At 40.5% G+C, this 11,897-nt stretch overlaps 1 protein-coding gene across 1 annotated transcript; it reads right to left on the bottom strand.

The window, feature by feature from the left end:
* Window positions 1-348: 348 nt before the first annotated feature.
* lrit3a (info leucine-rich repeat, immunoglobulin-like and transmembrane domains 3a) lies at window positions 349-8,635 on the bottom strand. The gene is made up of 4 exons (XM_078169498.1): window positions 8,371-8,635; window positions 6,533-6,999; window positions 3,090-3,395; window positions 349-2,067 (listed from the first exon to the last, which is right to left on the bottom strand). The coding sequence occupies exons 1-4, from the start codon at window positions 8,484-8,486 to the stop codon at window positions 1,040-1,042; spliced, it is 1,917 nt and encodes a 638-aa protein (XP_078025624.1). The 5' UTR covers window positions 8,487-8,635; the 3' UTR covers window positions 349-1,039.
* Window positions 8,636-11,897: the final 3,262 nt, after the last annotated feature.

An 11,897-nucleotide genomic window follows, 5' to 3' on the forward strand; every position in this document is an offset into this window, starting at 1 on the left:
ATGTGTTATTCTATGAAAATGTATGCATATTGATGGCATTAGGAGATTGCTGGTAAGTAAGAGAGTTAAAGTAATGTCGTAAGTGGCGCTCTGGAAGACATGTCTCCTTCAATATAGAAATCAATGTATAAAATTCTACCAGAGAGCAAGAATATGTTTGATGCTCGGAATTTTCTGGCAGAGGACCCCCTAACACCCCGTTTCATGTGTGAAACCTTTGCCCTTGATTTTATGTGAGACCTATTTTACATGCACATATTTACTGATAGCACAATGCAAATAGAATTCAACATTTTTTAGTTTATTAAAAACAAGGTACAACCTCATTTATAGACAAACGTACACATAAAGACATAGAAACTGGCAAGGTTTATCAGACAAGACACATATATTCTATCAAACACACAGACCATACTTTCTTGTCCATTAAGGCAGCAATCAGCTCGATGCTTAATAAAGTAAAAGTAATGTTGTACATGTGATGGGAAGTGAATAATGGGTCTGTGTTGACACCACCGCATGATAATCGTATCTGACACTTCAAATTTGGCATTGGGTGTGACATAAAATGCCACACACAGCTAACGGACAGGCTCTTTGTATGGTGCTATTTATACCTTGTAAGTCCATCAAAGGTGCCATGCTGTAGTGACAACCATTCAAACGTCTTCATCAAATATAAGGCTCCATAATAAATAAGGACATGGATAATGTAATCAGACAGTCATTGACTGATCTGACTGGGCTTTGACATAGGCTCTTTGAACATCCAAACAACCTCCAGGGACTGCTGACTACACTTTTCTAAATCATTATAAATCTTTATAGATTAATAGTTAATTGAAAAAAAAGAATGAATATAAATACAGCTGATAATTTCTTTACAGCCCCACTGTGTGAAACAAATGATAATATATTTATAAAGATTTATAAATGATTTCAGTTAATAGTTTATCAGTGTCATAAAAGGCATATAAAGAGTATTTCATGTGATGGATTATTAGCATGGCGTTTGGACATTCGCCATGGACTCCTGGCGTCAGCACAGATATTCAGACCGGGAACTGTCACTCTTATAGGTCATCTGGGAGTCGATGCTAGACCTGGAGCATAGTAGCATTCGCTCTGATTCATGAGTCGGTCTCCTTGCCCAAAGCTCAGTTGGATGAGAGTTCAAGGTCCTTTGTTTCATTGAAATAGTTTCAAACTTGACATAACTGTCTTTTTCAAGCTCCTCTTCATCTAAAGCTGAGCTGCGTCCCTTGCAGAACAAAGCAAGAATCTTGTAGAGCAACAGTGCAATAAGGGACAAAACCAAAGCACAGGCAATGCCACTTATGATCATGAAAAGCTGGTTCTGCCCACCATCCTCTACATTGTCCAATGTGTAGAAGTCAATGCAAGGATCTTTTCCAGCAGCACTACCTTTTGCTATGAGGCAAACTGAGTACCTCATTCCAGATGACAGTCCCTCTAAAAGGACTTTCCCACTGCCAGCATTAGTCTCCACTGTCCTTTTGATGTCATCCTCATCATAGGGTGAATATACAACTGTTAGTGGGGCATCATTTGGTAATCCATCTGCTGTCCAGAGCAACACTGCAGTGTCAGATGTTTCCTCTACAATCTTAAGGTCTTTGACGGACTTTGATCCATCACTTTTCTTGCTCTTTTCATCTGCTGCAAGCTTCCTCCCATTACCTCCTTGCTGGGTTTTTGTTAGCTTGAAAGAGCCTTTTTGTAAACTGCTGCTGGTGGTAGTTTTTGGCTTCTTAGGGACAGCAGTTGTCGATGTTCTTGGAAGAACCGTGGACGTGACGGAGGGTGAGTTGGGAGTGTCCGTCGGGGGAATAAATGTTGTATCTTGGCTGGTTGGTTCAGTATTGATGCTGGGCCTCAGTGGAGGGATGGTGGTACTGAAGGCACCAGCAACCGTGACAGAAATGGTGGCATCTGCGTTGCCAGCAACATTCTTCGCTTTACAACTGTAGTTCCCGGCGTCTTTCAACAATATTCCATGCAAGCTCATGATGGACCATCTGATGCCCTCTCCAGGTGACTCCTGGACTATAGAGTGGAATGAAAACACAAAAGTCAAGATGGATCAAGTCTAATCAAGTCTTGAACTGCTTTGCATGTGTTCCAGTGGATTATGACTTTGTGGCACCAGTACCACAAGCCTTTAATGCTCCCTACACCCCAGGCAATGAACACAGTAAAAAGGCAACTAAAAGGTAAACACCGATCAGCCAATACATTAAAAACACTGGTGGGTGAAGTGATTAACATTGTTCTGCTGGAAAACCTTTGGTCCTGGCATTCATGTGAACGCCACTTGACACATTCCAACCACCCAAACACCTTTGCAGACTGAGTGCACCCCCTCATGGCAACAGCATTCCCCAGTGGCAATGGCCCCCCCAGCAGGACAATGCAGCATGCCACACCACAAAAACAGCTCAGGAATAGCCTGAGGAACATGACAAAGAGCACAAGGTGTCGACCTAGCCTCCATATTCCTCAAATCCTAATCCGATAGAGCATGCATGGGATATACTGGCACCCCAGAGATATCCCTGATCCAAAGTGGGGCCTCCTTGAATCAGACTTGGCGCTGACATGTTGAAGCATGGACACAGGACCTCTGGGGGACATCCTGTGGTGTCTCTCACAGGAATGTTGGCGGCAAATCCTGTGAGTCCTGTGGGTTATGAGGTGGGGCACTGGCATGTCCCACAGATGCTCAATTAGATTGGGATCTGGGGAATTTGATGGCCAGGGCGATGCCTCGTGCTCTTTGGCACGTTCCTCGGAATATTCCTGAGCAGTTTATGTGGTGTGGCAGGCCACATTGTCCTGCTGGGGAGGTTTCTGCCATTAGGAAGCGTGATTTACAACGTTTTTTACATGGGTGGTGGGTGTCAAGTGGCATCCACGTGTATGCTAGGACCAAAGATTTCTCAGCAGAACATGGCATTGTTAACAGGATGATCAGAGTTCTTCACTTTGTCTGTCCGTGTTTTAAGTGTTGTAAGCACTGTTTTTCCTTTTTTAAAATGCTTGAGCTTTAAAAAGCCTGCATACTGTACCTGTATTGTTGACTACTGAGCCATCTGACTTAGCCCAGGACAGAGTTGGTGTTGGAAACCCTGTGGCATCACATCGCAGGAGAACATTACTGCCCAAAGGAGATGTGATCTTCGTTGCTGAAGTCATGACTGACGGTTTTACACAGTTGTCAAGTTCAGCACGCTGAAAAAGGACACCGGCCAGATTCTCTGGTCCGCTGCAGGTCATGAACAGGTCCATCAAAACGACTGGTGTGCCAGTCATTTTGGAAAGCTCGATAAGCTTGGAGATTTTACAGTCACAGAACCAGGGGTTATCTTGGAGGCCTGAGGACAAAAAATAAGACATTAACTTCATTGATTGCTGTTTTATAGCATTGAAGTGTCTAACACCATCCATTTAAGTGCTATATTACCTTAAAGCATTTTTGTTGATCATAATGGAAAGAATAGAGGACACAGATGGCAATGTAACAGTGAACAAATTTGCACTTGACTTTTAGTCAGTTTTTATCAGAACTCCGTAAGAAATATTAAGGTGCTGAACCTATTAAAAAAAACTTTAAGTATGGATTACAATATTTAAGGCAGCTTTGATGTGTTGCAAGTGTTGCTTTTTTCCCATGGATGTATGACTTTATGATAGCATAGCAAACTAGAATAAAAAGAAAGGTTCTAAATTGCAAAAACATATGCAGGGCACGAAAAAAACCCAAGTAATTTTTTGTTGTTGTTGTTTTTTTAACGGCTAATGATATATATTCTGAGGTGAGTTAATCACCATTAGGTACAAATAGTGGGTACCATTAGGTTGCGTGGTAGACGCAAAGAGACCATATTTATCAACCACCTGTAAATTTAGCCTTTTCTTCTTTTTCTTCACAGAAATTTCACAATTTTTTCAGGCATAATGAAAATTTAATTCAAGGGCTGTATCAATGAACTGGTTGTAATCTATATACACTCCCTTTCAAATTGCTGTAAACACCTGCTTCACACAATAGGTAAGCACATGTGCAGGTGCGTATTAAAGCCCTTTAACCAGATTAGTTTGTCTTAACACTGGCAGAGCACCTAAGCTGGCTGTGGCCTCACTTCAGTTTTCTGGAAACGCACTCTTTCTATTTGCCTTTTTGTTAGCATAAATGTCAAAAAAACACAGGCAACTTCAGCACTTTATAATCCATGTCTTAAATTGTCTTTGAAATTCAGATTTAAATCCATATTTTAACATCCTAGATTTTTAAAATAATCATAATTAAAGTACTATTTCAAAATCAGAAATGTGAGCATACCTCTTTTATAATACTAACAGCTAAAGTTTTTAGGATACGTAAAAGACACTGTCGTCTGTTTGTGCATGGACTGTTTTGTTTTTTTCCCCCCTGCAGCCTAATCCCGTTTCTCCTTTAGGTACACCAGAGCACACAGGCGGCTCTTTCAGCACGGATAAGCTAGCTTGCCCTCATACAGCCTATTAAGAATATCCCTCCCACTGTCCATGCAACACAGATACAGTGAACAAACATCCAGGCTTGTATTCTAGAAAGATGGAATCTATAAGAAAATTACCTGCTCACATTCAGTTACATGCAAGTCAGAGGACATAGATAATGTAACAAAAAGATGGTGTTTAATAAGAATATGACAGGAAACACCAAAAATGCATTTAAATGATTAACATATTCCAATAGGACCACAGATGTTTTGTTTACGCCACAGTATACTCTATATTGTCTCCAAAGCAGGGAAGTGTCAAAGATTAGCCATGAAGAAATTGACTTCTCTAATTATGTGCTCTGATTTTTGAATTTTCCAGCCCTCTCTGGAATTCCCATCTGCATTTTTCCCCCTCCGTGCCCCTCCCTTGGCTATTTGTCAGCAATGGAGGACAGTGTCAAGTGGCCATTAGAACAAAAATATTTCAGTAACAAATGCCCAAATCCTGTTCTCATACCTTAAAACAAACAAATTGTTTCTGGCAGTTGTTGCACCTCCTAATCTATCAGCTTGTTCAGAAGCCCTTATATTGTACAGATATACCAACATATTTGCTTATAATTGCCCAAGCTTTGGACACACACAAGTAGGGAGTACTACACTACAACATCAGATGCCTGCAATCCCCTCAGGAGAGGAATACTAATTAACTCAACTGAAATATAGAAACCCTGTAACACTTATTTTGGACTAAACCTTTAAGCCGCAGACATAGTTGCTTTTAAACCCCACAGTTGCGAAGACAACCGGCTGTGTCAAGAACTGATTTGTTCATAAACTTGCCTATTTATTACGTGTGATAACTGGAGGATTCCGTTAGTTGACACATCAGAGAACTCAGACCGTAAAGAACTTCTCTGCGTGATGTAAACAATAAACATGGCAACACTTGAGGAGGTTACCATATTGTTCATCAGGCATGTTGTGATGATGGCGAGAATGTTTTTCATACTGCCCCTACTGTTCATGTGCGTTTTGCATTAAATTCTGTAGATGAGCACAATAAACACTCCAAACGGAAACAGGATATGTGAGGCAGCCATCATGTGCGTACAAACATGGAGTTACAAGCAGGTTTTTCTTCAGACTTAAACATGTGTCGCTCATTTTTGAGCATTGTACGATTACTTTTACAGCCCAAAATGAAGTAAATCTGCTCCTTAAATCATCACAACAGTATTTAGGAATGCACAGAAAGTTAATATTTTAAAGTCAAAATTCGGCGGTGATAAGCTGGCAAATACTGTATTTTGTGCACTTTCATCTAAAGCATCATTATTCTTGTTTCTTATACTCTTAACAGTACTTATGCACTAAAGAGCAAGCCCTTTTCATGATGAGCATTGCATGTTTTTCATAAAACGGTCTTGCCTTTTGTTTGTCATACTGTAGATATCATACATTCCAGTTTATGACCACCTTGGTTATCAAAATGCCATTAAAAGGACAACTAGCAAAAGTGTAATCATGGCACTGCGATTGAAGTGAGCTAGAGAGAACTATGACACTGGATATTGGAGTTTGGGGTGTTTTAAAATGTAATGTTTTCCATTGACTAGCTTGAAGAATATATATCTGTGTTCTACTGTATAAGTTAACTACATTGCATGGTGGCTTATAACACAGTGTACTTGCTATACAGGTTTCTAATCGTTTCTAATTTGTTCTGAACTTGACCCTGGCTTGGATCGCCTAGAGTTAGTGTGGTAACTATTGAGCACTTAATTAGGACAATAACTTGATAGCGTACAATAAACGTCAACTCTGCCCCTACTTAGAACAAGTTAATTTGATTGTGTCCTGGCAGTCACTACCAGGGCAGGTCGGAGTCAGTCAGAACAAGTCTGGCTAGACTAAGGTGATGGAATAAAGTTCCTGAGGTAATTACAAACAACCCCAAAAGTATCCTGCCCTGGCCCTAAAATCCTCTATAACTAAGCCGGACACAGCCTTTTTAACCTTACCTAACACAACTTTCTGGGAGGCATTAGTGAAGATGGGTGCTCCATTGAAGGGGGGCCAGAGATCCATGAGATCAGAAGGCAGGGTTGCCAACTTGTTGCTGGATAGATCCAGGTAGGTAATGTTGAGGAAGTAGGGTATGGCCTCAGAGGGAACATTAGTGATTCTGTTGTTGTGAAGATCCAGGGTCTTCAGACTTGGCATCTCTCTCAGAGACTCCCAAGGGAACACGGAGATCATATTTCCATCCAGCCTCAGCTCATGGAGCACTTTGAGGTTGTAGAAACCTGCTGTATCCACTGAGCTTATGGAATTGTAAGTAATCCACAGATACCGTAGCTCCACCAGATAGTAAAAAGCTTCCGTTGGGATTCGCCGTACCATGGTTTTCTCAATGCGAAGCTTGACCGTATCCACAGGGACGTTAACAGGGATGTCCGACATGTCTGGATCATTGCAGAGTACAGATCTGAGAATGAAAAACACAGGAGTTAAATGGTTTGAACATATTCTATGTATGGCCAGATAACAAAACTTCATTTTCAAGGGGTAACTGTAACACTTTAACCTATTTTCCAATGAAACAGCAGATGAGCATTTCAATAAATTCTACTATCTAGCCATTCATTTATTCATCCATCAAGACTCTCTCTGTTGTGATGTGGGATGCTTTTTCCTGACATGACTGCAGTCCATCTAAAGGGCACTTCCCAGATGGCAAGGTCAGCTAATCACTATCATCATCCATGGTGAGCAATCATGTGGACTGACTTTGACTGCAGTGGGTGGAATATCTAGAATCAATTATAGTCGCAGATAAATACTGATATAAAGGGGAATCATTTAATTTAATAGCTCTCAATAAAAAAGAGTGTAATTAGCATTGCATGATTACTAGCTATTACTTTTAGCAGCTATGATGATAGTGTCAATAGTCCTGTGCCAGGACACGTGCCATTATACCTGTATGATGTCATCTTCAGTCATATCACAACTGCCAGTCATCTTTTCACTGTTTTACAGCCGTCAGACCAAACTTCAAGTGAAAAATCCATTATAGAAACCACACCAGCCCAACATCTTTGAAATAGTATTTGTTTATATGCTTCTATTAAGCATTTTCTCTCCTTATGTCAGACTCATCAACACAATGGACTAACATTTCCTTTCTTTGTCCCCTAAATTTGACCGCAAGGAGAGGGGGTATTGCTGCATAAGGTTCAGAGTAATAGGACTAATTATGCAGGTGGTCATTAGGTCTTTCTCAGGGATAAATGGATTGTGAACGTACGTTATGTCAATACAGTTCAGTACCCTGGTGCATTTTGAAATATTTACCTGTATTAATGCTGCCTATAGACTTTCATTCAAAGCTACACTGCAATGGCTCTGAATTTTAGCTAAATGTTGCTCATCCAAATGGGGTCACATCCAAAAAGTGTTTTATACACACCAATGGAAACGGAAAAGGTCGTTTAGCTTTGTACTCCTCACTCATCATGTAAATATAACTTGTTAAGTATGTCGTCTTTACTTTCCGTCGATTTAACACGGATCAAGCGCCAGGCGGACTGAGTACAGTCTTACTTAAGGTTGTGCTCGTTCAACTGGGTCATCATTGTTAAATAACTGTCTAAAAAATGTTTAACAAACTTAGTTCAAAAGTAATATTTTATTTATAATGTATTACTTTGGAAGTGAAGGTATAGAGAAGGTGACCTAATCAGGCAAACTTCTGTTTTTTTCTACAAATGAAAAAATTGTCTTTCGTTTTAATTTTCCAAATTACCACACGACAGCCAGTGTGTGTAAATGAGAGCACAATTAAAGTACAATTTACCTGGTTCCTGTTCCATCGGTACGTCCATGGAAGACACAGGTGCACTGGGATGGACAGAAGGGATGAGCCATACCGAGGCAGCATAGGAATACATGCACGTAGAGAAGTCGACGCATGGTTTCACCGAATGCACCCACAGTGCTCACACTGAGAAGAGATCGGGAAAAAAGACATCCGAACTCATTGGGAGCCGGAAGAATTATTCCTCACAAAAACAAATGGAGAATAATGAAAAGAGCTTCAAAGTCCATAGGAGACAATGGTACACGGGCGGAGGATCTAATTACAGTACAGGTCACCTGTCAGATTGACTGTGTGGGGGAGGGGGAGGGGTGGATTAGTGGAGGATTTCTTGGGTTTCCATGGGTCACGCAAGCTAGGCGACAGGGTAGGACCAGTCCTTTGGACATGGCGCTAATCAGCTCATTCTGGAGAGGTTTCCCGTCAGGTGATCAAGCCACGCCTTTGTTAATCCATTCAGTTCCCAACCTGACCATAGCTCCTTTATATTTAACATGCACCCACCTGTCAAAATAATTTTAAGACCCACTGGACTGGAACACATTTAATGTCACGCTATGTACAGCTTGGACTAGCTGTTTTAATTAAATCCAGTCATCATTTCTTCATAATACAACAAAGCTTTGATTGAAGATTTTAGGTGTTTTATTTTTTGCATTGACTTTCAAGACAATCCTCAAAGGGACCTTTTATGCTTTTCCTTATTTTCTATCATGTATTTATTTGTAATGTTAAAATTTCAGGTGTTCTTTTTCAACTTGGCCAAAGTTTCAAATAATGGGGTCAATGTATGTGAAAGTAATCCCTGTGAGCAAATACCTCAGGCTTTAAACTATTCTGAATACTAATTTTTTCTACTTTGGCAACAAGATGACGTCAGATTGCATTGAATGCTTATGTATGTTCATCTGCTCCAGACACACTACTGCAAGTACACCGCTACATGAAGCTACATGCTAACGCCAGGGAAACATATATTCTTGATTGCCACTTTTTAATATTTCTCCCTGATTTTGGATCCTTCTAACACATATCCACTTGTGTTTAGAAGCGTTTGTAGGTGGTTGTTTTTTTACAGTAGAAAGTGCAGCCATGCCCCATTGCAGTCACTCTATGCCTGCAATGTCAGCGCAGAGATGCAGAAGACCCAGAAGACCCAGAAGTGCTGACCAATTAGAGCAGACAGGCCCTTTTTAGACGGCTTAAAGAGAGAGATGCTAACATGGAGCCCTCTCCCTTCTATAATTTTTCTAACCCACTTGGATGAAAACATGCCCACTTCCACATGTTGAAAGCGGCCTGCCAGACATAATGGAAAATAGCAATATAAGTTTAAGGGAAACTTCAGATTTTCAGCCAACTCTGTCATTGCAGTATGTGCAGTGTGTGCTGATGAGCGGTGTTTGGATTCCCACGTGTTGCCACGAAGTTGCTAGCTCCTAGCCGCATCTGAGCTTGGAGAGCCACACTGCTGTGACGGAGCTGGTTGAAACCCAGCGAAATTTCCCTTTAAAGCCTGTAGCAACGTGACTATTAGTAAAAACAGAAAACCATAGAGGAGGCATACACATGTAAATAAGACCTAAAGGAGTTCAAGGGGTATTAAAATTAACAGCCTGCCTCTAAGGACAAGGATGAGAGGGGATAGAGTTCCTCAGTGTTTTTTGGCAGGGGTGGTGTTCAAAGCCACTGATGAACTCAAGCTGTGCTGTTTCACAGAAGCCCAGCTACAGATGCCTCTTTGAGCCAGCACCCGACCTGTTACGTGCCACAGCAGCAGGCTGGCAGCCAATCATGGGGCGTGATGTCTGCCAGCCTGCTTTCATCACATGTAAGTGGGCGGGTTTTTATTTAAAATGGGTTTTAAATATGATAGAGGCAGCCCTCAGAAGGTGAATACAAGTGTTATTAAGTATAACACTTGTTCAAGTATGAACCTGAAAATAAGCATAATTGGTCCTCTTTAAATGTATTATTGAGCTGCAGGCCATATGTAAGATGTGTAAGTGAGTTCTGTCTGGCACTAAGGTGCAAGCTGTAATCTTGGATGTGATTTATTACCTGACTGGGTGGACCAGCGGCTTAGGATAGGGGGCCAAAGTCAACCCGCCTGCTGATGACAGGTCCACAGATGTGTATCTCTTTCATAATTTCTGTGCACATGTTGGTTTAGCGTGGGCACGCACAGCTTTTGCTCCTGTTTTTAAAGGTTTGATTTCAATGTGTCAGTATGTGTTTTAGCATTTTTTACCTAGCATTTGTTAAGTTGATAAAATTTACTCACATTATAGCACGTTTCTCACAGCTGAACAATACCGTAAAGCTTTAAATGCATTTAAACTGAAAGGCAGAGCAAGCCTCTCTAGTTATAAACAATCCTCCAATGACATCATTTCCATCATTTATATTTTAACTGAAACCAATTGTGTGACTTTACAAACGCATTTTGATTTTGTCTCTTATCTTCATTTATTTTCTGTGGTCTTTGCTACATATTGGTAGAAATTTAGTATCTACATCCCCAAAACCAAATTCATCATCGTCATTTTTTAGATATTGTGCAGTGTTGACGGAAGGACGTATAGTACACTGTGTATAGCCCTATAGTCAACATAGACTTTTTCTGCTTCTATATGTTCCTCTATTGATCCTTTAACCCTCACCGACTTTGTCACCGCAGTACAAAACATATTTCATTAATAGTTTGGAACTTCATGTCTTAAAAGTGAAAATTATCCTTCACATATACTGTATCAGGTCAATAACCATGTACTTTCTGTATTGATATAAATTATATAGAAGAGTTTGAGAGTGCCTTATAATCTTACTCATGCAGATGTAATACTATGAAGCTTTAATTTTTGGCTGTCAACTCTTTATTTTGAATGGCAGAGAGGAAAGGGAGACATCTAGTGGTGTGAGGTTGTGTATTTCCTTGTGATAGACATCAGTTTCCTTCCTCTCCTAAACTGGTAGTAAATGTCTCGACAAACTAATCCTGCCTGACCATCTTTTACGACTTTACCTGACAGTTAATAACAGTGACTACGTTTACATGCATTTCAGTTTTTGCCCCGATTGAGAAAAAGACAACATTCCTACAAAACCAAAAATGATTATTCCACTAAAGTCTTGGTTTACATGCAGCTGTGCATACTCAGATTAACGTGCCCTGACATGTCATTTATAATGGTGAAATATGTAAAAGTAAAACGGCTGTTGCTTGCGCTGGGATTTTTTCAAAGTTTCCTACCCGTGGCGGACTTGTTCAATCGTGCAAATGCAGCCTCCATCTTTAATGGCTTCAACCACCTTCTTGAAAATGTCGGTGTTACAATATTTGCGCATATCCAAAAAGCTTTTCTTTTGGGCATGCATCTCCACCCCAGCCTTACAAACTGTTGGTGAGTTGTTTTAGGCACAGTGTATCCATGACAACACACTATAAACAGACAAGATGCCTGTGTACGTGCTGTATACATACCCAAAGTATGCTAATAAAACCT

Source organism: Epinephelus lanceolatus, chromosome 7 (genome assembly GCF_041903045.1).
Source record: "Epinephelus lanceolatus isolate andai-2023 chromosome 7, ASM4190304v1, whole genome shotgun sequence".
NCBI classification, from domain to species: domain Eukaryota; kingdom Metazoa; phylum Chordata; class Actinopteri; order Perciformes; family Serranidae; genus Epinephelus; species Epinephelus lanceolatus.